This window comes from Teleopsis dalmanni, chromosome 1, assembly GCF_002237135.1.
Source record: "Teleopsis dalmanni isolate 2A chromosome 1, ASM223713v2, whole genome shotgun sequence".
Classification (NCBI taxonomy): domain Eukaryota; kingdom Metazoa; phylum Arthropoda; class Insecta; order Diptera; family Diopsidae; genus Teleopsis; species Teleopsis dalmanni.
Genome location: NC_051846.1, coordinates 31,119,805 through 31,146,292, shown reverse-complemented (window position 1 = coordinate 31,146,292; position 26,488 = coordinate 31,119,805). Strand labels below are relative to the sequence as shown.

Here is a 26,488-nt window from a genome sequence, read left to right as displayed (position 1 = left end):
AATTCACAACTACAATTGCACGTGTTTTTTATATTTTGTTTTAATATTAAACCCTATTTTATCATAATGTAAAAATTAAATTGGCTTATAAAATGCCACTATTGACAAATCCATACTATTTTTTTAAATGCAACCTTCAATTGATATGTGTCAAAATTTTATGATAATTTGACTTTTAGTTGACAAGTTATAGTCATTTCGCTGACATTACTTAATTAATTTTTAAAACAATGAAGAAACTTAAGTTTCGTGTGTAAATAAAGCATTGTATTTTGATTGTTTAAATTGCCTTTCTCGACTTTGTTCATTTGTAGATAAATGAAGAAAAGTGATATGCTGATTTTGAAAGATGGCTATCAAATTTGATAATACTGAATCCTTTGGTCACTTGAACTCGTAAGTTGTTCCAGAAAACATATAAGTGAGACCACCCTACAATGACAGAATTTGTGTTTAGTTTTTACTATGAGAAAGCTTAGGATTGGCTCCAAGAATCATATTTTTAATAAAATTTTAAATATAAAATATTTTTTTAAAAGTTAATTAATGCAATAAAAATTTTTATGTGAGTTTAGCTATTTAGGTTTGGATTTTTTAGCTAAAACTTTTTTCGGATAGCTTTTTTAACACTGTAGATCTTCATTAATCTTAAAAAAGTGAAATAAATAGTATTGATAAATACTAAATTAGTAAATAGTAACTGACAACTTAAAATGACAGAAGATTGTGTTTAGTACACACCATCAGTGTGGGGTGTAGGTTGGGTCCAGGGATCATATTTTTAAGAACCAAATTACAAGTAATTTAATGTAATAAGATTTTAACTTTTATAAGATTTTAGTTATTTGAATATCCACTTGTGAGATATCAACGATATTGGTTAATGCCTTTAAAATCTACTTTAAATGTTATTTAATGGATCAAAAATTCTTATTTGATTTCAGCTATTTAGATATTAATTTTTCAGATATCGATGATATTGGTTAATGCCTTTAAAATCTACTTTGTTATTTAATTGACTAAAAATTCTTATTTGATTTCAGCTATTTGGATATCCATTTTCCACATGTTGAAGATTTTTTGGCTATTTTTAAACTTTTCTTTGACACTTTATATCTCTATTAATATTATAGTATTTTGTTTAATAAATTAGCTAATTTTTTTTTTTTATTAAATCTTTTCTTTGACACTTTATATCTCTATTAATATTATGGTGTTTTTGATTGATAAATCTGTGGGAACTTTTTCGAAATGCACTCTTAGTGTATTTTTCACTTTACTTTTGTAAATCTGAGACAAAATGTAAAACACTCGAGATTAATTTATAACACTCTAGATATATGCCAAAGATTACCCTGAAATTAACAGCTGTTTTATATGATTTGACAGATAAATTGTGATTTGATTCGATATATGTATGTATGAAAAATATAAATATCTACAACAAAATTTGACAGATCGAGAGTAAATCTAAATTGAATCCAGATTGACTAATCGAATACGCCATTAGAAAAGTGAAAATATCTTATGTGAAAGTTTTTTTAACATTTTAATGGAAGCTCTTCCTGTATTTATGTCGCTCCGTTAGAAATTACCCTGTATTTATTATAATAAATTATAGTCTAAGGTATAATTATTTTATATTTTTATATAAATTGATTTTCTATAAAAAAAACTTTTTTTTGTTGTTGAACTATAAATTATAATATATAAGTTTTCATAAAAAAAATTCCGATTCTAATTTATTATTAGTATAAATTACATATTTTGCGCTTCATAGCTATTAAACATTCATAAATCATAATGAAAGTAAGTCAATGTGTATATACATTTTTTTCTTAATTTAAAAGCAACTATCAATAAAAAAATGTTAGCAAATTATAAATATAAAGCAATTAATTTTTTGCTTTTTATATTTTTTTATTTTAAATTGTTTTTTTTTTTTAATTTTTTTAATTTTGTACTCACCAATCTGACAAAACGTTATGGTTGTTGCGCGTCGCTTGAATTTACACTTGCTAGGCTGTAAAGCTAGCTAGCAGCGGTATATGGAAGCACCTTTGTGGTAATTTCCCAAAAACAAGAAGAAAAAAAACGACGAAAAACAAAAAACAATTTGTGGTGAGAAATTATTCAAAATTTATTTTCTTTTTCTATTAGCTAAAATATAGAAAAAGTAAATATAAAAAAAAAACAAATTGCTTTCATATTTTAATAAATTTATTTACGATACACGCACGCCAGTTTATGCTATGAGAACGCGGGGTGGTGGGTGTTATATCGATGACATGCGTTATGACGTAGTTTTTACTTCAAAAATATTATATTCTGTATTTTCAATTTGTGTAAATAATTTTATTAAACAAAATAATTTATTAAATAAAATACTGGGCGCGGTGTTATTTCGCAATTACAAAGAAATAAAATAATAAATGAGTTTGTTCCTTTTATTGTTTTTTGGTATCGCCTTGCCTTTCATACTTGTTTTTAAAATCGAAAAGCAGCAACAAGAGACGCGGCACTAAATTTATTAATTTACATAAATTACTAATTAAAATTTATTTCCATTTATTTTAAATTATTTTAATATATTAATATAAAAAAAGTATTAATTATTCTGAAAACAAAGTAATTCACAATTTTTTATATTTTTATTTGAGTATATATATCTTTTCTTTACATCACTCACTTTGCCTTCGATGCACCAAAATTGTTGGAGGAAGCAAAAAATTTTCTCTTCTTTTTTTTTTTGCATACACTTCGCGTACTTGAATACAAAGAAATATTTGAAAATGTATTTAATGTACTATATAAACATTTTTATGTTAAGATTTTTTTATATATTGAAAGCACAGATCTTTAATAATGTTTTCTGATAAAATTCATATATTTTTACACTAGTTTTTCATTATTTATTTAATTTTAACTTAAGCGTTAAGTCAATTCGCGCACTCTACGATTCAACAAAACAGGCAATGACGACCATTTTGAAACTGAGTGCAGGGTTACTATACTCGCTGTTTTTAGTACTTTTTAGTACATACTAAATTTTGGTACTACGATGACAATTTATAAATGTTACTATTTATTATAATATAAATTAATATTATTATAAGTTATTGTTTTAATGATCAAATTTTATTTATATTTATTTGAACAAGCTAATCGGTCAATTGTTTGATTAAAACACCACCATTTAAAGTTTATAGCAATAATTCAAAATATACAACAAAAAAATAGTTACACAATATAAAAACAATCAAAAGATTGTTCTGTCCTATGTATTTGCCGTTTGACTGTTATTGTATTTTATAAATATTTCTCTATCGTTTGTATCAAAATGTTGCTAAATTATAAACATTAGAATTATAAATAATATGTACTATGACTACGGATCATTGTCACATCATTGATAAAAGTAATATGTACATATATATTTTTTAAAAAAAATTTATAAAGTTGTTTGTTATGTAAACAATTAACCCATTGACAAATATATGATAACTACGTATAATTATTTGTTTTTGTATGCTAACGAATTAAAATGTGTCACATTAGAATATATAATAAAATTACAAGAATTTAATTATATATAAAAGAAAATATATAAATATTTAAAAGTATAAAACCAGTTTTACGTTGCATATACAACACCAATTTGACACGTGACAATCACAATCTCTTATAGAGATAATTAAATTGTGATTTAATTAAGTCTAGTTATATCATACGTAGTAATTGGACTTTAAGTGTATAAAATGTACTAGCTCAATATTCGTTCATGTCATGTAAGATATAAACTTTTCTTATTTTTGGACATTTGTTTTTAAAATAAGTTTTCAAATAAATTTATGTAGAGACGTTTCTGTGCAATTACGGAATGTCTCGCAATAAATTCGTCAAATTTTGAATTTTAATGTAGAATATAGAGAAAAGTTATCACTAAGTGCCGATTAACAATTCTATTGGAAAATAGAATAGCAATAAGCATGTAAGCGTTGAAATCATCTGAAGTATTGAAAATTATTGGGAGTTAATAAGACAAAAGTCTATTAATTTTTTTTTTGAAATTTTGCTATTTTTGAAAAATCAAATGTCACCAATATATTTGAATCACTTTTCTTATAGCAGCGAGAGCATAAATGAGTGGTTGTCAGGATTCGCAAAGTTGGGATTACTGGTTTATCTAAAAATAATAGATAATGGACTTAATAATAAACTATAATTTTTAACTTTGTATCAAGGGAATAACTTATAGGATTTGATCAACTATTAGTTAACATATTGGTAAAAGAGAAAATAGTTTTCAATATTTGCTTCACTTTACCGAATTATAATCTCCAATTAAGATTTTGTTATTTGAAAACTATCAAAGATCAAGGATTTCAAAGTTATCTGTGAATGATCCGACCTTTTACGTATCCCAGCTTTCTTTAGTGTAATGATGCATTATTCTCCTTTCAAATAACGACTTCACAATTGAAACTTAAAACTTAAAATAGACTTAATGGTGAATTTAGTCAGCAAGCATAACATAAGTCATTATTGAGAAATCGACCTTTAACTACAAAAAAAAAAACTCTTTCTACACTTAAATTCTTTCTGATCTTCAGCGTTAATTTTATGGTGACTCTTATTTATTGAAATATATTAAAAAATATAAGTATATATAATTTAAATAATATACAAAATTCGAGAAAATTTATCACATTGTTATGCCAGCACATTGTAACATTTTATATTTATTCATTCAGTTACAAATCTTGAAAAACTCTTAAAACGCTTTTAGTAACTATAATAAAACATCATTTGAGTTTGTAAAATATTGCCACGACTGTAAAACTACTAAAAATTAAAAAAAATTAAGTTTTTACTATAAAAATTGGTTTGTGTACAGGCTAATGACATTTGAAATGTCCATAAGACATGATAATGAATATTATTTTATATAGGCGTTATTCACTCTTAAAATAATTTTTAGTTATTAATAATTTTAATAAACACATTTTTAATAAATATTGTTGCAATAAATGTGTATATATATTGTTGTGTATATACCATATAATTAATATCAGTTATTGCCTGAATTATTTAACAAAAGTTGGTAACTCTATTAAAAAGAAAAGAGAAAATTGACAGAGAAAAAATGCGAATGCCGCCGTAAAAATTTTTAATGCTTGAGTTTCGTTTAGAATTTTGTGCGAATTGGTTGTGTTGTGATATCAAATCCGAAAAAGAAAATTTATTAAAAAATTGCTTGATAAATTTTATAATAAATCAGTATTTTTAAAAATTACATACAATAATTGTTACCAAGCCAAGTTTTCATGTGAAACGCATAGAATTTTAATTCATAATTTTGAAATATTTAGCTTTTGTGGAGTGCAACGACCTTGAATGTTGTGGCAAAGCTATTTTCAAGCCAAAATATTAAAAGTTTGTAAAAAAAAGTTTAGTTTTTTTTGCTAAAATAATTGTTCTAAAATAAATTAAAGCCGCCAAAAATTATTTACTGGCGGTCCATATTTGAGTAAGCGCAAAAAAATCAAAAAAAAAAAAAAGAATTATCACCAAACACGGCAAAAATAATAACAACAACAATCACAACAACAAAATTTCAATAAGAAAAAGTAAACAAAGCAGAAGTAGAATGGCAGAGGAAGCAACTTTGGAACACGGCGGTAAGCAATTTACCATATTTCTAAAGTGATAAATTTATATATAATAAATTTATAATATATTGTTAGTTTAGGCATATTTACTGAAATTAATTATTGTTAAAAATTGCATAAAATATTTAACTTACCAAAAATTTATCTAATAAGATTTTTCTAATCGCAACAGAGCAGGTGGCAGAGCGGTCTGCCGGAAGTAATTCACAGGATTTAAATGGAAACTTTTTAGAATTAGATTTTTCTTATTAGTTTTGGTTTTTAATATTTAATATTTTTTTAATTTAATTTTTAATCAAAAAAGTTTAATACGATAGTGACTTATGGCGTTTTCGATTGGTAAATATGGAGTAACTTTTTTAATCCAGACACTTTTAGTGCTATTTTTATTTTCGATTGGTAAATATGTATAACACTTGAGAATATTAATGTATAACACTTGAGAACATTAATGTATAACACTCGGGAACATCAATGTATAACACTCGTGATTAATTTATAACACTCTAGATATTTTGTCAGAGTAGCAAGTTTACCCTGAGATTAACAGCTGTTTTATAAGATTTGACAAATAAAAGAGTGTAATTTGTTTCCACATAAATATTTCCAATTTGTTTGTTTATGTATTTAACTGTTAAAAAAAAATTTATAAATTCAAAATAATAGTACATTTGCAGATGAAGACATATTTTTTTTTTGTGGAAAGCATCACAGTATAAGACTAAAACTTCCAACCACCAGCTCGGCGTTTAGTTCGATGCACATTTCTACCAGTAGGCTTTTTATTTTGCTTCAATCAATGTCTTTATTTTTTCCTTGTCAGTTTAAACAGATTATCTAGAACGTAATACATCTTCAGTATCAAAAAAACTGTACCAGTTTTTATACTGAAGTTTTGTCAATAATATACAATGAAAAGAAATTGCTACTCGTAATATGATACGAGTAATTAGTAGTCTAAAAATCTTTCCGTAAAATCATGGAAAGACGATCCTCTTTAATAGAATAAAGCTGAAGATCTTGACAGGTTATCTCACGATCATCAAGTGTTATGTTACTATTTCAATAAAATGGGTTTGTCACAGGAGATCAGGTATTACTTTTTGAATCAACTGAGATCACTAGTCATGTGCCCTATGATTGTTGTGATGCAGAAGAAAAGTAGTGAGCAGGAGAAAAAAATTGAGATAGGAGAAAAGTATTGAGCTAAATAAAGTTTAATAAAAAAGCAGAGTTTTGGAACAGAAGAAGAGTAATAGGGCAGGAGAAAAGTGATGGGTTAGGAGTAGTATAATGGGAAAGAACCTTCGAAAATCTAAAATAAGTACCTACTATAAATGTCCTCAACGAGAGGATCCTCATCATTTGAAGAGTCGAGTGTCTTCTGTTCTCGAGTGATATTTGTTAGCACAAAAGATCCGCAATAGTCGCAGTATTCCGCTAAGCGGTTAGCTTCTATTTATCTATACTTTCGTAGGAGATAAGGAAAATGATGCAATGATTATTACTTAACATTTAATTATTTAAACATTTGAGCGTCATTTAAATTTACTTCGCCAAATCCTCTCTTGCTAAACATATATCTATAATAAATCTTTTAATAAGATTACTGAAAAAAATAAATAATTTATTATCTTAATATATTATTTATATAACAAAATTAGTTAAAATAACGTATCATATAAAAAATTCTATAAAAAAGGTTTTTTAATGATTTTGTCACGATTTGGTGCTTTTTTCCATTATATTCAATATCCATTGATTAACTATGAAAATTCTTAAATCCAATTAATAAATTTTACTGATTCGTTGCAATATCTACGAGTATATATACAGTATATACAGTATATATAGTTTTTACATATATTTAATTGGTGTGTGTATATTAAAGGTAGAATTAAGATAGAAAGTCATGGGAAATACCCAGTAAAGGTTGTAAACCAACTAACTGTTTCGGATTCTCAATAATTTATAAAATATAATTTATATGCAGCTTAAAGTTAATAAATGCATCATGTGATAAAAGTTTCCGAGAATTTTAACAAATTTTCAATTGTTTCACTAATAAATTTTTAATACGAACTAGAAGGTTAACTTTGATAATGCCGAAGCTTCAATACCTTTTAAGTATTTTATTATTATTTTCTATTTAATTACTACATTTTTTCAATTATATTTGAAAAATATAATTGCTGTTTGACGTCAAATTTAATACAAAACTCTTTATATACACATCATATTTTATTCGATAGCTATTTTATATTATAGGATCTTCATTATATCGTTCCCTATATCGGAGCTTCATATTATCTATTCAAGACCTTGGTCTATTAAATTCAAAAGAGTTTCATTTGAAAACTGCTGAAGTTAAATTAGCTTTCTTATTACATTGTTTCTTAATAAATAAGTAATCACTAAAAAATCATATGAGAAGAGTGCCTTTTTAATACTAATTATGATATAGAATGGTAAAAAAAGTATATACAGATAAACACTAAGTATTTATATTTTTAAGTATAATTTCATTCAACATTCGCACTTATATCAACTATTCTCCAATTTATGAATCTGATTTTTGTAGTAGCTTTCCAGAACGTCTGCAAAATATACCTCAGCGTTAATTATTACCTCTTTGTTTGATGAAAATCCTTTCTGAAAGAATATTTTGAGGTGCTAGAAGTAATCCAGAAATAATTTCTTGTGTTAATGATATGCAATGATATAGAATTTATCATATGCAATGAAAGAATTTTGTGAGATGTGAGAATAGAGCCGCAACTTTGGCCAATAGATTTTTATTGTAACAATTTATACTTCAAATAAACGATTTTATCTATAATTCGTTAAAGCTATGTGAACAGGTTCATTGTCTTAATAGAAAATAAATTTTTCTTCAGTAAACCGAAAATTTTTTTTAAAGACATTGAAGCTGAAGAGTGTAGCTTACACCATTTCTTAGGGTCTTGTTCGATTAGGCTAATGATGATGGATCAAAAACTCATCCAAAGTGATAACCTCGATGCGTGTTCCTTCTTATCGTTTCTAAGACGCTCCAATTGTTACTATATTCACATTCTAGTCACATTCTAGGCAGATTTCTGCAGACGAACTTACATTGAAGCCAAATAGTCGGGTTCACATCATTTCTTAGCCTCTTGTTTTAATTTAGGTTAATGGTGTTAGACTATGACTCATCTATAGTAGCGAATGCGGTGCAGGAAAACTTTTTTATCCGTTCTAAGACACTTCATATCTTATTATGTGGTCTTCACCCAAAGCTTGAAATAAAATATTACTTACTATGTCTAATAGAATGACTTGAGCTTCTATTAAATCTCTCTCGGTGAATGAAGAGCTTCCAACCTTTTGTCATATTCTTATTACATTCTTATAGGTAATTTCTTACGAAAATGAAGGCAGTAACCTCAAATTAATGAGTTTAAAATGTATGCAATTTTGATGTCTTAATTTTTTCACTTTGACAAGATAATATTTTCAATTAAAAGAATTTTCACAAGCGCTTCTATGGGTTTAAATCAGTTTGTATTTTGCTTGAAGGAAAGCCCTTCAAGTGAAGTGAATTGTGTGACCTTTTATTTTTACTAACTAAATTTGTACTTAAAATGTAATTTAATATAGGCCGCACTATATGAATAATCCATAAAAAAAAAGAAATGTTTGAAAGGGTTAAAAGCAGTCTTTTCTTCCAGCATTATCCAAAAATTTTCTTTCCCAACCGAAGGTCGTTTAACGCTTTTAAAAATAAAAATAAAAATGCATGTACTTTTTAAATTACCACGAATTGGCGCACTTAAATCAGATACATTTTGTGTAAAACGTTTATTTTTACATTTAAATTGACTGATTTAAAAACAATAAAAATGAAATGTTTATATAAAACATAAATGCCCAAAGTGAAATTCTTAAATTAAAAATTCTAAAGTACTTCTTTATTTGATGTAAAAGTATTTGCGCGTCCTTACACTACACACAAACAATACGAGTGTTTTAAATTTTTGCAAAGCTATGTATGTAAGAGAGTGTTGTTTAAAAAGAAAAATTCTCAGGAATATCAGTGCCCTGTTTATTCAAAAAATATACTAGTGTGTTCACTTCCAAGCACTGATTCTAAATATTTTGCGTTGTCCAGGCTATTGAGACATTCAACACCTTGGTTGTAGAAATACCAAATATATCAGAGGGGCAAAACTGTTTTAAAAACTAATTCCATCTAATGCACAAATCGAATTGATCATCATGAAGAGTAACTAATGTGTTGTTGTTGGGCGCAAAACTTAAAAGGCATTCCTCATAAGAATTAAGAACAATGTAACAGCTCATTCATGTAATTTGTTCTTCTTCAACTGCGTGGATTGCTTTTAATATAACCTATTCTATTCGCCACTTGGACAGCAGAGGAAACTCTGTTACCACTCCAACCCACCAATTATGAAGTACTACCCATTCACCGTATTCACCAGATTTGACATTTTTATCTATATTCAATATCTAAAAAATTGCTTTCTAGGTATATAAATAAATCAGTAGAATTTTTACAGAGTCTCTATTCCAGCTTATAAATATTTAAAGATCCTCGAAGAAATCTATTTTTTATAGATATATAACATGGATTATCGTTGCAGTATAGATTAAAGTAGACAATATCCAAAAAATAAATTTACAAAAACTATTTAAATTTTACTCATTTAATTTGTCACTGACTTATTAAGCAGCCCTTGTAGAGTATGGTAAAATGTTTAATTAAATAATTACGATTTATATCATTTTAATATGATTTAGGTCCTCACAATCTTAAAAAACTGTCACCAACACTGCTCCTCCCCACTACTTTGGTATGTTGTGAACATGCGTAATTTATCTTTAAAATTTCTATTATGTATTTAATATTTTCTTTGATGTCAAAGAAGATTTTCTATAGGAAATGAGAAATCTTGATAGCATTGCCTTCATTAAAAAAGGAAAGTTTCCGTCAAGATAGTATAATTCAATGTACTTGGCACTAATTTATGTTACAATCTTATATGTTAAAGTAAATAAAAGTTACTTAGGTACTTCGTCTTTAATATTTCAAATGATTGAAATATCTAAAAATAAGAAAGACCGTTTTGTTTTTTATTAAGTAGTTTTAAAGTAACATGCATATTAATCTTTATAACCAAGATAAAAAATTGTTAGGCTTTAAACTAAAATGTACTTTATGTATATTTTGAATAAAATATAATATAAATATAATTATAATATACTTAAGTGTATATACTTACATACAAATGTTTGAATAAACAAAGATGCCTTAAGATACCTTAAGTGTAGTCATGAACCAATGTTAAAGGTCTAAGACATTTTAAACAGATCACAAGATGTTAAACTAATAACAAAAACAGCTGACAGATTTCATAGTCAAAACAAACTCAGATTAATCATAGGTTTTTTAACTGGATATATCATTGTGAGCGACCACCTATCTAATAATGATTAAGAATTAATGACATCAATCTTGTGGTAAGCATAGGTTTCTTAATTGGATACACTCCTATTAACTAGCACCTTTCAAATATTGAATTTTTCAAATATTCCATGCGCCTTTCCTACGTGCAAGTTTTCTCCAATCTATACATAAAGTGAGGGTTGTGCTTCCTTAACTTCATCACTTCACCGGGAACAGGATCTATCACTACGTCTTCTTCCTCCAACTACCGCTTCAAATAACCTTTTCGCTGGAGCATCGTCATTCATTCTCACAACATGACCAAACCTGCGAAGCCGCTGGATTTTAATTTGGCGAACCTTATAAATGTTCTGATAAAGTTCTTACAGCTTGTGGTTCATTCGGGTGCGATAGCTTTTGCTAACTCGTAGAGGGCCAAAGATCTTATAAATAACTTTTCTCTTGAAAACTTTCAGTGCTAGTGAATTGTCTTCTCTTATAGTGTCTATGATTCTTTGCCAAAAAGAAGTACACGTAGACTAAGCGACATATAGAGTGTAAGTTTTGTCTGTTAAGAGAGAGAGAGAGAGAGAGAGAGAGAGAGAGAGAGAGAGAGAGAGAGAGAGAGAGAGATATCTGCATCTCAATTGCTTGCTAAGTTCTTTGTAACACCTATTGGTAATGATGATTGTTCGTCTGATCTTCAGGCTGACATCGTTGTTGTTTGTTACGGTGGTGCCAAGGTAGATTAAGTCTTTGCTTCGTCATTCGAACGACGCTATTTTCTACCAGTAGCCGATATATACTTTGTTTTTCTCGTATTCGCTGCTGAGCCCATTGTAACAGATTGATATTCGATAGCAGCAAAATAAGCTATAATATAGTGTTATGATAAGTATTAGTAATTTAGTGAACGATCATTTTTCTCTGTGCACTTACAAATATTCTTAATAAAAAAATGAAAATATTTCGCTTTTATAAAAAAAAATTGATCACTGTACTCCTCCTCCTCATTTATCACAACGGCACATTATTTTGTGTTCCAGTGGGTTGAAGTGTACAAGGCCGTCACACCTATTTCTCCACGTCCGATAATAATAACTTACTTTTAACAATTATTTTCTATCTTTGTGGGTTTTCTAATAATTATTTCTGTTATTGTTTTTGTTGCTCTTAATAGGAAATGAAATATTACTAAAAATATAAATATTTTCTAACTAAAAGTTAAATTAGTAAATAATAAATAATTATTATCTTATTGATGACATGTATTAAAATTCTGACACAAACAAAACTAATTATTTTCAGGATAATATTTTTTATTATATCCTTAACATGACTAAATATATGCTTTTCGCAATTCAGTTTTATTTTATTATTCTAGAAACAAAGCCCTATTTTTTAAAAAAAAAGGTTAATAGTAATAATCCCTAACGCTTATAATCAAAGTTTATAAATTAAGTTTATTTATATTGTAAGTGCTAGGAGGAGGCGTTAAAGTCAAATTTGTTTTAACTTTCTCAGCACAAGTCCTCTTGTCACGTAGAAGGTATATTTTTCTGCATAGATGTAAAATGCATACCAAATGCATACATCACAGCAACCCATTATGCACATAAATATGGAGAGCTTTTCAACCCAACGACTTTGCTGGCAACACTCTTTAAATGTCAACAAGGGAACTAAATATCGTAAATGTAAATAACTTATATATGTATATGTGTTCCACATATGATGGCATTAAGGACAAAAAATGTAGAATTGAACAGTTCTAATGTATGGCTTATAAAAAAATGGGTGGGCTGAAAATATTTCATTACGTGATAGTGTGTAGCACTTTACTCGTAGCATTAAACTTGTTTACTGGTTAGTTAAGGTTAAAGTACCTTTAAAAGCCTTACGAATATATTATTTAGACATTTAAGTAATTTTAATACATCACAGCTTAATTTTTAATTTATTTTCTGATATAATACTAAGTGTCAAAATACATAACTTAAAAATGTTATACATTTTTAAGTGATTATATGTATATAATCCGTAAGAACTTATGATAGACCTGCTCCAAACTGAACAAGAAATGTAGCGGTTAACGTCCATGGTGTTGAAGGACCGGCTTTGCCAGGTGAAAAACACGATTTTTTGCGCCTTACAATTCGATACAAAAATGATTTTATTTAATAGTGTTGAAGTATCATTTTACAAGTGGCTTTGCAATTTTCAATTGGACATTTATTCAAACCATGTGGGTCCCATTTACCTAGTTTATTGGTCTTTCCCATTACTCTTAAACGTTCTGTTGACTGTTTTTTGTGACACATTTTATGGTTTTGTAAATTGCTGTTGAGTTTGAATTGGTTCATCATCCAATAACTCCTGCAATTGCTCGTTTTCGCATTTTTGTGGTCTACCAGAACACTCACTCTTTTTCACATAGAAATCACACCTTTTAAATTGTAGAAACCATGTTATGTCACACATGTTCTAATCGATGGCCCTTGGTCATCATATGTTTCTACCAACAAACGATAACTTTCAACAGTCTTTTTGTTTTGATATTGATAAAAAAATACGTGCCACATATGTTCTTTTTTTGTCACAAAATTTAACATGATCACTGAACGATAAAACAAATCGCTAGCTTTTGACGGACTCAACTTGGGTATATTTCTATATACCCAAGACGGAAATGAAATTAACTTATGCATACACCTGGTATATATTCTGTCAGATCTCAAGATCGACCTGGTCCAAATTGAACAAAGAACAGTTAAGTAACAAAAAACTAGTTAGCTGCTTCAACTGAGGTGTAATCTCCTCAGCAGTAATGTATCGGTGACGGGCTATTGCGTAGAAAAAAGATATGGTGCGCGATTGAGTCTACCTTATAATTATTTTCTTCGGGGTTGTGATTCTGTAGATGAGGAGGAAACTGTACTCCACTTTATGTGTCAGTGTCCGTCATTAGTTTAGAGATAATTTTTTCTTAACGACTTGACACAGCTGACATTCTGCAAAATTAGGAACTCTGCCAAGGTTATAGACTTTTCACGTTGGTTTATTTTCACTTGGATGAGGGTGTCATGCCTTTCAATGTAATTCATATGCAGATCACTGCGATTTTTTCAGGGACTTTCTGGTATGAAAAACTTTAATTTGTGATATCACAACGGGCCTTAGTCAAAAGCCGCCATTCCAACTTAGCCTAACCTATATGTATAAAGCATAATATATTTTATTTTCTATTTTCACATATCCATAATCGCACTTACGCTATTCATCGGAAAACCGTAAGGCCGTAATTATCTACCGACCTTATATCCAATTGAAATATATAATTTCATTCACTTTTCTCCAGTAAAATTTCCCATGAAAACTGATTAATATTTAAATATAATGAATATTTTATATTTCATACGCAAGCAATAACATAACAAAAAAAAGTATCATGCGATTTGCAAATCACTTGCAATGTTTAAGGTAAATTTGCTTTCATGGTCAAGTTTAAGCCAATTGCACTCTACATATATAATGACAGCAAAAACAACAACAAAAACAACAACATCAACGCATAGTAAACGTTTAAACACTATTCACTGCTCACTGGTGTTGTGGGTGATTGCTGTTAAGTAAACCCCTGTCAGCGCTTTATTTTAATATGACCGTCGCTGCTCTGCACATCGTTAAATCATTGAAAATTGCAGTTTGTTATATGAGTGGGAGTGACTATTCATTTTTGTTTTTGTCACCCATTGAGTTAACACACACATCAATGTATATGTCAATACATTTATGTGTATGTGTGAGTGTATGTTGTGAATGAAAAAAAAACTAATGTTCATGTTGCATATTATCCCTATTATGTTTGTTTTACTTGGACAAACACGCAATTGTTAAGTGAAATAGCTGCATACATATTTACATACAAGCAAGTAAAGTTAAAAACATGATTCATGTATACAAACATATACACATCTACTTGCATATTAACTAACATTTTAGTGTGTGTACTTTTCTTTTAATAGTTCATAATAAGACTCTTACCGCGCTCATTGTTATAACAATTGACCACGTTGTATGTCAACAACAACAAAATACTCATATGAGTATTTATATCGGCTCAGGGGTTTATTTATTTCTGTACTAGTATTGTTTATATATTTTTTTTACTATTATTTTTATTTCTTGTTTATTCCTATACTGAGGAAGTAGTAAAAATTTATTATTTCTCTGTTTGTTCAGTTCGTAAATTCTTTGACTCTTTTTATTTGTAAAATATTTTATATTGCAAGAATTTTACTTTTTTTATATACAAGCATTTTTATATATTATTTTTATTTTCATATATTAAAGTACCTCTTGGAAAAATTTTGAACAGTTGTGGATTACTTTTAATTAATTAAATTTTCGTCTGACAAAAAATTAATTTTTTTTGTCACAATTCAGTATGGAACAAATTTATATATATTTAAATAATATATAGTATAACAAGCACTGCTTTTTTGTTTTATTTTTAAAGTAGTTTTACATTTAGATTAATTAGTTTTAGTTGCTCTGGAGGAGTTGACGAATACGTTGTAAAAACAGAACTTTTAGAATAAATAGTATTCAATTGTATATTTCCCTTTCTCTTTATCTCTCCTCTTCTATATCTCCCTCCCTCTTTCTCTCTATCTTTCTCCTTTTCACTTTATCTTTCTCTATCTTTCTCCCTCTCACTTTATCTTTCTCCTTCTCACTTTATTTTTCTCCTTCTCACTTTGTCTTTCTCTCTCTCAGTTTATCTTTCTCCCTCTCTCTTTATCTTTCTCCCTCTCACTTTATCTTTCTCTCTCTTTATTTTTCTCTTACTTTCCCTTTCTCTATTTCTTTCTCTCCCTCTCCCTTTATTTCTCTCTCTCTTTCTATCTATATCTCGCTCTCTTTCTCTCTATATCTCGCTCTCTTACTCTTTTTTCTATCTCTTTCTTTCTCCTTTTCTCTCTGTATCTCTTATTATTTCTCTCTCCTGTTTTTTCTCTCTCCTATTCTCTCTCTTTCTCCCTCACTTTTTCTCTTTCCTTTTTAGTATAGGCTGAAGAAGTTGTGCCCTTTTAAATCAGCTCATCCGTTTTAACTGATGGCCATTTTATTTCTGCGCCCTTTGTTGTCATATCATTAAAAATAGTGCAGATATTGAGATAGTTAGTGTCTCTAAAATATTGTTGTGTCTGATATTTAAAGGCACACGATTCTTATTTCTTATTTCATCGTGATTTAGGAAGAGATTTTAAAAAATTAACTATTCTGAGAAAGTTTTTCCATTATGCTATAAGTGTATATTTATTATTTTTACTCTTATTCCGTGATTGAGATTAATAGTTGTTTGGGTGTTGTTTTTCCGGAAGTATCACTGTCCTAAGTTACAAAAGGTATTAAGAGTTTTATCTTGGTGGAATGCGTTTGGTGTAGTATAATTGTTATTAGTAGTATTGTTATTAGTTTATCTGACGAGTCACAATCGATGACATTATCATCTCAACAAAATATATCATCTGCCAGCTATAGATGAGACGCCTAATCACATTCTCTGTATTCGGTATTACGAAAGCTTTAATGCATATTTTGGTTCCAGTCTGTTGGATGCCCAGAACCCTAATTATTTTTATTCTGTTTTATTACAGTTTGTAACACATATGTATCTGTAAATATTGTTGTACAGGCAGACGCTTTAGATACTGCCTTATTTTCTTGTTGAACCACTATGGAAGAATACATTTTTTACGTTTATGGAACCACTATAGCATAGATTGTGAAAATTTCTTGCCTTGTCTACGTTGCGAATTATGAAATCATTATTTATTCCATTTTAAAACTAATTCCGAAGCAAAATTATTTCAATAACATATTTAAATAAAACAATTATCAATTAAGTATCAATATCTGTGTTTTCAATACTTCCTGAAAATTAATTTTAAGATGTTTAAATGACAATTTTTCTATATATTTAAAACTCTATCTAATGTTAGGTTTCTGTAAGTTTTAAATTTATTTATTCCCTTATTCTATCTAAAGTTGTTCTTGAGTTTCAATGCTTCGGAAAAATTGAGTCAATTATTTGCATCCGTACTTCGTAAACAACTTATGAACAATTTTACTATTATCCTTACGTATTTCAAAACTTTTAGAACGTGACAACTTTAAACTCAACAAAATTTAAAGTTAGTTTAAAATAAAACCATTACATAAAAATGTGCTGTCTTATGAAATGCAGGAGAGAATTCACAATGCAATTTGCCAGAAAGCGTCTAATCTTTATAAAATATGCAGCAGATTTGCTGCCATGGAACAACGTTTTTTCCTACTTAGAAACCTACTAAGTTCATATGGAAGTATACTACATACTTATATATATATATATATATATATATAGTATGTATAAATATGTGAAAATTGTTTTTACAATGCATCTACTCGTATTGTTAGAATGTGCAAATCCGCCAAGGAAATTAATATTTCAGCTCAGGTATATGCCTTGAATGTAAGACAAAAATCACGTAAAATTCAAGATAGATTAAAATTTCTGTTATTCGACAAATAATATGTGTTTGTAAAACTAAGGTTTAAAGTTTTTAGTAGAAAATTATTTTTATATTTTAAAAATTGTACTAGTGAGCAAATCTTATGAGAATGGTTGCTTTTTAACGTACTTAGTTATGCAAATGCACAGGCATAAACTTTATTCAGCACACATAGATTTCAGTGTTCCAGATGCATTATTTTAAAGTTAAAGTTGAAAAGAATTTTAAGTATTTTCTATTTATTTTATGTTTGTTTATTTTTTATCTACTCATTCTCTTCTTTTTAAACAAATTTTTCCTGCATGCATTTTAGAAAGGTGTAGTGACCTTAACCATTAACCATATGGAGGAGGTAGCAATATAATATATCTGCGGTTTTCATCTGTTTTCTTTATTTAATCGGATTCCGTGCAACATTTGCATTGCACCTTCGTTAAGTAAATTTAAATTATTTTAATCAGCAAAACACATTTGTGGCAAATGCAAATAACGTCAATAACAAAATATGAGCGAATTTGTAAAAATTGAAATACTTGCGAGTGTATTCAAGATTTTGGCGCGGACTTTAAATCTATGCATAATTTAAATATGAAATCCTTATAATCACAAGAAATTATTTTGAGGATAGCATATTTCCATGAAAATATCTTGCCTTGTCTTTGCTTCATTATTAGATCATTTGTAGTGCTGCGTCGTACACATAAAATGTGGCACCAGTTAATGTTTTCAACTGTCTCTAAAATCATCTACAATCTACAAGTCATTATCCGACAGAAAACATTTCTCTCGTCTTCCTACTCTTGGTGTATAAAACTGCAAAAACAAAAGGAAGAATTTAATTTTACTTAAAATTCAAGTATGTCTGGCATCGAGTTACTCTACGACGACGAAGTCGTCCCAAGGAAATGGTTTGAGGCTTGTGTTTGTAAGACATTTAAGAGCATAAAATCCTTGGAAAATTTAAATATCTCGAAGCACAGAGTGAATTGTGTAATTTAACAATCATAAATTCATGTTAAGTTTGTCAGTTATGCATTTTCCTTCCAAACATCATAAAAACAATTTACGAGTAAAACAGCTACAAAAAAATTAAGTATATTTTGGTTCAAAAATTTTCAAATTATTTCTATGACTACGTAAAAGAAAAACTCCAAATAGGTATTTATTTAAGTATTAGAAGCATTAAAAAAATGAATTTATTATTTAATAAAAGCTATTTTAATAAATAACAATTTAAATATGTATTTAGAAACAATTAAGAAGATAATAAATAGATACATAAATTTTAATAAAAACAGTGAAATAAAATTTTAGTTCATAGACTCTATGTGTTTACTTTTAACTTGTATCTTCGCCAAGTTGTATATTTATAAAAAAAAAAATATATTATATAATATATTATCTCTAAAAAAACATAAATTTATTTTGGTTATATGATATTAAAGCAAATATTTAACAATTATGATATTCAGATAACATGAAATTAATTAAGAGTTTATTACCAAAGTACTAATACAGATCCAATACGAGAGCAAATAGTCAAATAGTTGTTTAAAAAATCATTTTAAGATACATCATATTTAAAACTAAATATGGCTCTTTATAAGATATATCGATTTGATCCAACAATTTTGCAAATTTTATAAAGCTTGCGAATAATATAATTTTTGCTGACCTCCAAAATTAATCTTAGTGCTTTTTTGAAACAGTAAGAAGTCACGAATACATGTGCATTATTTTAATATATATAACACACAACAATAACTATACATAAGTTATTCAAAATAGAAGCAACAAATTGCTAACATTCAATTTGTTTAAAAAGTTTCGGCTGCCAATTCTGTTCTTTAATTTAAAGACGTCAGTGTAGATTTCAGCCATGTTAGAAGGGAGCACTTTATTTAGTATCCGTTAGGCTCTGCTTAGAATGAGAGAGCCGAACCCCTAAACGAAATTTAAGTATAAACAGGCAGAGTTCATACAGCGTGAATGGAAAAAGAGGATGGCAAGTCAAGTATCAAGTATAGTCAAGTATAGTTGCTATAAACTAAGTTCAGTGCAACTAATTAAGTGACAAGAAAAGAGTTCTAGTAATTTGTACTACGACGATCGTTCTAACTTAAGCTAGTGACAAAACGTAATTATTTTTCACAAAGACTTAGCTCCAAAAGACAATAATAACGGACTTGTAAAGCCAGTAGACGGTTCAAGGTTAAAAACATTACCTAAAATCAACTACTTTTCTACAACAGTAAGCAAACATCACTTTATGAACCCAGATATTTGATATTTGTGTTTACGCTTGTAAGGAAATCACCTAACAAAGTCAGGAACCAATCCAACTCAGACTGCAGATACTGTAGAGAAAAGGGAGACCCCGCATACCATATACTGGAGGAGTGCCCGGCACTGATGCACAAGCGGAAGGAATATATAGAAGGGTATTTCATAGAATATAGGGATTTAATATTAGGAAACATAGGCCCTATACTGACTTTCATTGAAGATATCGGACTTCGAGAAACACTCTAACCCGACTAAAGCGCACAATAGATCTTTTAGTTCATAATAATAATAATAATAGATAAGGAAAAGGAAAGCATTAAATAACTTTTAATAAAAACTTTAACCTCCCTTTTATTAGTACTACGGTATTGATATATAAGGTATACCGTATTAGGTACGTATGCAATAAGAGTTGGTCTAAACACTATTGGTGTGGCTGTATGGTTGAGAAGACAAATGTACTCAACTTTATGCTTCAGTGCGCATCCTTGGTTAACAGAAGATAAAATATCTTTGAAATTTTTTGTCAGAACTAGCATGACAGAACTGTCCTCCTTTCAAATTAGCTACATAGCCAAATTCATATATTTGTCGGGTTGGATTCATTCATGAAAACGTCGCACTTGCTAGATATTTGGGACTTTTACCTTCAAGATAATTTTTTTGGTGTGGCGTACGGACAGTGTCTTATGTCTTATCCATTATACTACAACGAGTCATTATAAAGAAAGTAAAGTAATGTATGATTTGGTCTACAAGGCTGACTTAATCTAATCATATTACGACGAAATATCTTAAAGCAATGTTATGGTATAACTCCATTGAGAAGTGAGACTCACAAAATCTCTTCAAGTCTTGATGTTTTTTCCACAAAATTTCGATTTCAGTAAATTCCGGCTTTTCTGTCGTCTGACGTTATTTTTGATGTTTTAACTCTTGTTTATACTTTCAGTTTAAACATTCTGCTGACATGTCAAAAAAAAAACACTTTAATTGACAGCAACCCCTTTTATGATGAATTTATTTTTTAGAGCTAAAATTCTCTATATTTTTTTATATAGAAAATGTTAAAAGTAACATAAATACATATTGTTGAGTATGAAAGAGTACGTCTGAACGGGTATTGGTAAACGAAGCTCACAGGGGACAGAACCCCCTAGTTTATTAAAAAATAAATATGAAAATTATTAAAAAAAAATTTAATTTTTGAATATAAAGGAATGTTAACTTTTTTGGGTTTTACTGATAAAAATATAATTTTGCGGTATTCCCAAATATATGTGCAGAGTATTAATACATACTATTGTTTAGTTAAGCAGATACTCAACTGTTTTAATTTGAATATTATTTAGGTATTATTATTCTCTTAGGAGTTTTTATGATATAATAGCAACAAAAAATTTTAAAATTTATTGAAAAAAATATGAACGATGGGTTGTAAAAATTTTAAACTAATTTTATTATAGTATATAAATAAAATAATCTGACAAAATAGTAATTAAAATTAAATTATCAATATTTTTGTCGTGATCATATGACAAAAGAACAATTTATTTGTAGTTTTAGGCGTCATTATAATGAAAATAATAATCTAAGTATATGGATGTTTCATTATTTTTATTATTGACATTTTGAAAATTTTCATTGTTGCAATTAATTATTACTATCCATTAATTATGTTGATGTTTATAAATATATCGTTGTCATTAACAATTTACTATAAACTATAATCTCTATTTCAACTGCTGTCAAAATTATAATTATAAATATAATTAAGACCAATTAATAATTTTTTAGTACTAACATTACTATTTACTTCATTAATCATAGTCAGTGCACAGATTATATTTGAAGTATGAAATTAGATATTAATATTATTTTCATAATGAATTTGCAGCCATCTGCAAGCCATTCAAATACACTTGCCATAACATTTTTTGTCTATTTCAGCAAATAACACAAGTACTACAGATACTTTGATGAATGTATCTGTATATATGTAATATTCTGTGTATTGGAAAAGCTGCAAGAATATACTTACAAGTAAAATTAGATTTAGATAATCATCAAAAACAATATTGTAGATTGAATAGATACTGAGTGTCAAGCTATGTAGCTCATTGGAAGCCAACAAGCAAACAAATAATACAATTCCCTGTAGTTACATTTCGCTAAACAACTTTTGATGAAATGCTTTCACTAAGCTACCAACCACTATGGATAAATTGGAAATTAAATTTTGATGTTGCTTAGCATTTGATTAATTTTCGTTTAATCAATACGGAAATATGCATAAATTTTCTTTTTATTTCAAATGTTGTGTGTTTCATCCACTTAAGCCTTTTACGATGGGTTCAATGTAATCTTATCTTCTTACAATGTATCTACACAAAAATTTGATTACACAACTTTGATGTACAAATGCGATATTTCGTGGCATTTCGTGGCAAATTCGACTGAAATATTGCCTTGGCTTTGGTGTCAACGGGGGCGCGTGATTACTGTCAGTCGGATTTGTAAAGAATATTTATCTTCGTACCTGTTAGTTTGTTTATTTACAAATTTTTATTTTATCTATACTTATTTGTTTGTTTAGCTTATTTGAAAAAGTATTAGAAAATTGCTTATTAAATTTGAAACACAAAATTAGTAGTAATTAGTAACGTAGAAAAAATAATTGCTATATTCCGTGTTAACAAAAATAAAATTAAAAATTTTTAATATTTTCAATTTGCTGAATATATTTGCTAATTTAATCATTTTTTATTATATTTTCTCATATATAAATTATATTATTTATGTCAGATAAAGTAGATATAATTAAAAATGTTTTTCTGTAAACATTCTTTTAAAATTGATTTGTAAACAATAATATTTTTATACTTGTATTTATATTTTTAATTTATATCAATAATAGAAATTGAAATAAAATAAATATAACCAAATAATTCGTCCGTCACTCCTATATGGATGTATAGCGTTTAGCAAAGTCTCAAATACTACTATTCGCCAGCTAGAAATAGCAGAAAGTCAGGTGCTGAGAAGACTTTTCAATGTCTCATGGCACATTAGGATGAATGACATACTCAGGGACTTCAAGACTGATCCGATCAAAAAGTACATGAAGAATAGAGTCCTGAAATTATTTACGAAAACTGGCAGATTTACCAACAGCGCGTTATCGAAGCTCGGAATGGTTACGGGCTCCTCGGGGAGGTATGCAGATCTGAGGTCAATTATTGCTTAGTCTGATGAGGTTATAAATAAGAATCCAATTAAGGCGTATTTTTCGTATTTCTCAAATCATTAAATACAATTTATATTGACTGCTCTTAATTTGAAATATATTAGAGCTTCAAATAGTATGCAAACTTCTTGGTGATTTGTATAGTTTAATGTTCCGTTTTTCACAACCAGTTATACGAAATTTTGGAGTATTTGAATATTTCGATTTTTTTTTTGGCATTTCCAGATCACTCTCTATTTTAGATGTTAAAATCTTTTAAAGTATTGAAACTACCCAACATACTTTCGAACTGTTAGTTCTTTTAGTTAGAATTATTAGTTCAAAAATCAATGCTTCAATTTTTTTATAAACTTGTGTTTTTTGTCAATCTGTTTTGTGACAGTGACGTTTAAATGACATTGACATATTATTATGTTAAGCCTTTTCCGAGTTAGTGCATCTAAACACTTTTACTCTTTGATAGCTGAGGGGTTTCTGAAGAGTCCCATCCATCTTACTGACTTATTTGAGTATTCCTCATAAGATTCGTGATTATTCAATGACTGATCTAAGATCTGCGTACCGCAACGCGCGGTTAGTGATTACTTTGAGATTAGATAGTGCTAAGTAGGGCAGCACGTCGATTTTCGCATATAGCTTCAGTGTTGTGTGCCTTATCTAGTTTTTGACCTTCAAGGGGTATATGTCCGCAACAAATAATTTCCATTGAACTCTATCGTATGCCAATCGCTTAGTTTGATTTCAGCTTTTTCCATAAAGTCCAGACTCCGCTTCAATTTGTCCCTTTGTTGAGTAGCATGGACGGCTGAGTCTTCTGTTGTCTTTGTAATTATAATCAAGAATTATTTTATATAAAATTTCTTTCTAAACTTTTAAATGATAAACTTTTTAACATTGTATTTATGTTATTATCCAAATATACGATTATTATCTTAATCAGAGTTGCATAAAACTAGAACTATTATCAATAAAATTATTTGTTAAATTGTGCACAAAACTAACGCAATTTGACATTCATTAAAAATTATTTTTGGTTACATTCAAGTTTTCCTCTATTTTCTAGCTATTTTCTATTTATTTTCTTTAATGACAATTGCATTCAAATTTAATATTCGTTGTAGTTGAGTTAAAGAAATAAACTTGGTAATTTTCCAATTCTGTATCTACGACGTGAAAGCTGTTGAAATCGATACCATGGAAATACAAATGGGTTCACTTCAAATTATATGCAGTCGTACATAAAAACTTCGGTAATAATAAAAAATAGCATCCTTCCTCTATGTAATATTTGTTATTTACTTTAAATATATATTTTTTATGTATTATTTACTATTATATTTTCAGTAAATAATTTTCATTTCTGATTATTGGCAAATATTATATTGATACCTTATTTGTCTCGAAATATTTTTACTTTTTTTTTATTCATTTTTATATTACTTAAAAAATATATTTATTTTTTTAGAAATATTTCCAGTGCATTGACTAAGAAAATAATAAAAAAATATTGCTTAAATATTCTTGTGCATTGCAGGATATAACAGGATACTTGTAAAAAAATAACTGATATTATCGCACTGATTGCATAATTAAAAACTTTTATTAATAAACAGAATTTTAAAAGAAATTTTATAATTTTATTCACATTTGGTTAGTATGTTGATCCTTTTTTCGAGTCAACGCAACTGGGCACTTTTACTCTTTGAAAACTGGGGGTACTACAGTGTCCCACCCATCTCATTGACTAATTTATGTAACATATTCCTTATAAGCTTCATGATAATTCAGTGATTGATCTAAGATCAGCGTATTCCCCGTTCGGAGAGTGATTACTCTAAGATTAGATAGTGCTAAGTAGGATAGCCTGTCAGTTTTCGCATATAACTTCAGGGCTCTGTCGCTTATGTATTTTTTGATTGGGTCTATTCTAAAGTCTGTTAGCATGTCGTTTGTGTATTTCATATGAATGTTTGGAAAGGTCTGTGTATAATTTTTGTCAAAAAATGAAAACTTATTCAGAGGCTATTGGCTATGTCTAATATACGAATTTTTTGGCTTGGAATTACTAAAATTGGGTCATTTTTCAATTACAGTAACAATTTGATGCAAAAATAATATTTTTCTATAAACTTTAATCGTCATTTCAGACTTGCAAAATCCGTATTCGATGTTTGCCAGTTTTAAGTCGTGTACCAATCAATTTCCTTGCTTTTTTATCAATTATCTTAGAATAGTACTGCAAGTTTTTCTTGAGTTCAACATAAATCTTGGTAAAGTTTGCTTCCAATATTTAATTTTGAAATATTTTTGCTATTTGTTTTGGACGTCAAATCACCGCATTTAGAGTATTGAAACCACTCAAAATACTACGTTTTCGTTATAGCATCATTGCCGCAGATCAAACGCCTATAAACAATAGTGATGGCTGTAGTTTTTCTGTCAAAAACCTGACCCAATTAATTCCCTACAAAACATTTTTTCAGAATTTTTAATCACTAAAAAATTATTAGCAACAATAAAAATTAAAGCTATCAAATGAAATTTAAAAACATCGAATGTGCCAATAAGAGATTATAGCAGATATGTGAGTGAGTAATCTGCTATCAAATTTTAGTTAATAACTTATACGCCGATTATTATTTAGTTTCTGTAGTCATTTATAACTTGGATACATTATCTAGCTTGGATTATGCTTGGATAACTGCTAACCAAATGTGTTGCTATATAAAATTCAAAGGGTTAAAAACCATTTTGAACTGATAAGTCCCAAATGCTTTTTAAGAGAAGATTTTGTAAAAGTAAGTGCTTTCGTCACACATAAGGTAGAATATAGCAAAACGACTTTTTATAAATAAAGAGTTCTTGAAAGGAATATTCAATATTCCTTGGTGTCCTAACCAATAGTCACCCGTCTATAGGGTGATAGTCTTTATGGATATCGATAGATTATTTCCTATTTCAGAAGGATGTACTTGTTTTTAGATAAGTACCTGGAAAATATTGACCCTTTGTATCTTGTAGTTACTGTTATTCAAATTCATTGTCTTGAATTATTATTCAAAACTATTGTATGTTTATTAAACTTAAAATATTTTTGGATAATTCGAACGATTAATTACTTTTTATTAGCCGAAATATGAAAATAATATGGTTATTCTCTCTTTAAATGAAACAATTGATTTTAATTACTGTAGTTCCTTATAAAATATAAGTGATTATGTATTATCTGACCGAATTCTTAGAGAATATATATTTTTTCTTGTTTTTTAAATTGTAG

The 26,488-nt window shown here is 28.1% G+C and overlaps 2 protein-coding genes across 14 annotated transcripts in view; one reads left to right on the top strand and one right to left on the bottom strand.

Annotated features, from left to right (window-relative positions):
- LOC119672133 (arginine-glutamic acid dipeptide repeats protein) overlaps positions 1 to 2,977 on the bottom strand; it is a 31,932-nt gene extending 28,955 nt beyond the window's left edge. For 10 of the 13 annotated variants that reach the window (XR_005251868.1, XM_038083103.1, XM_038083106.1 and 7 more), the window contains exons 1-2: positions 2,690 to 2,971; positions 1,969 to 2,058 (exon numbers count right to left, since the gene is read on the bottom strand). The gene's annotated coding sequence lies outside the window, so the exon portion shown is untranslated. Of the gene's footprint in view, positions 1 to 1,968; positions 2,060 to 2,689 lie in introns of those variants that run through there. The other 3 variants (XM_038083108.1, XM_038083102.1, XM_038083101.1) reach the window with 3 other exon arrangements.
- A 2,217-nt stretch (positions 2,978 to 5,194) lies between these two features.
- The window catches only part of LOC119668019 (UPF0687 protein C20orf27 homolog), a 70,376-nt gene continuing 49,082 nt past the window's right edge, over positions 5,195 to 26,488 (top strand). Inside the window, exon 1 of the mRNA XM_038077384.1 lies at positions 5,195 to 5,681. Within this exon, the coding sequence (XP_037933312.1) occupies positions 5,651 to 5,681 (31 nt within the window). The 5' untranslated portion in view covers positions 5,195 to 5,650. The remainder of the gene's footprint in view (positions 5,682 to 26,488) is intronic.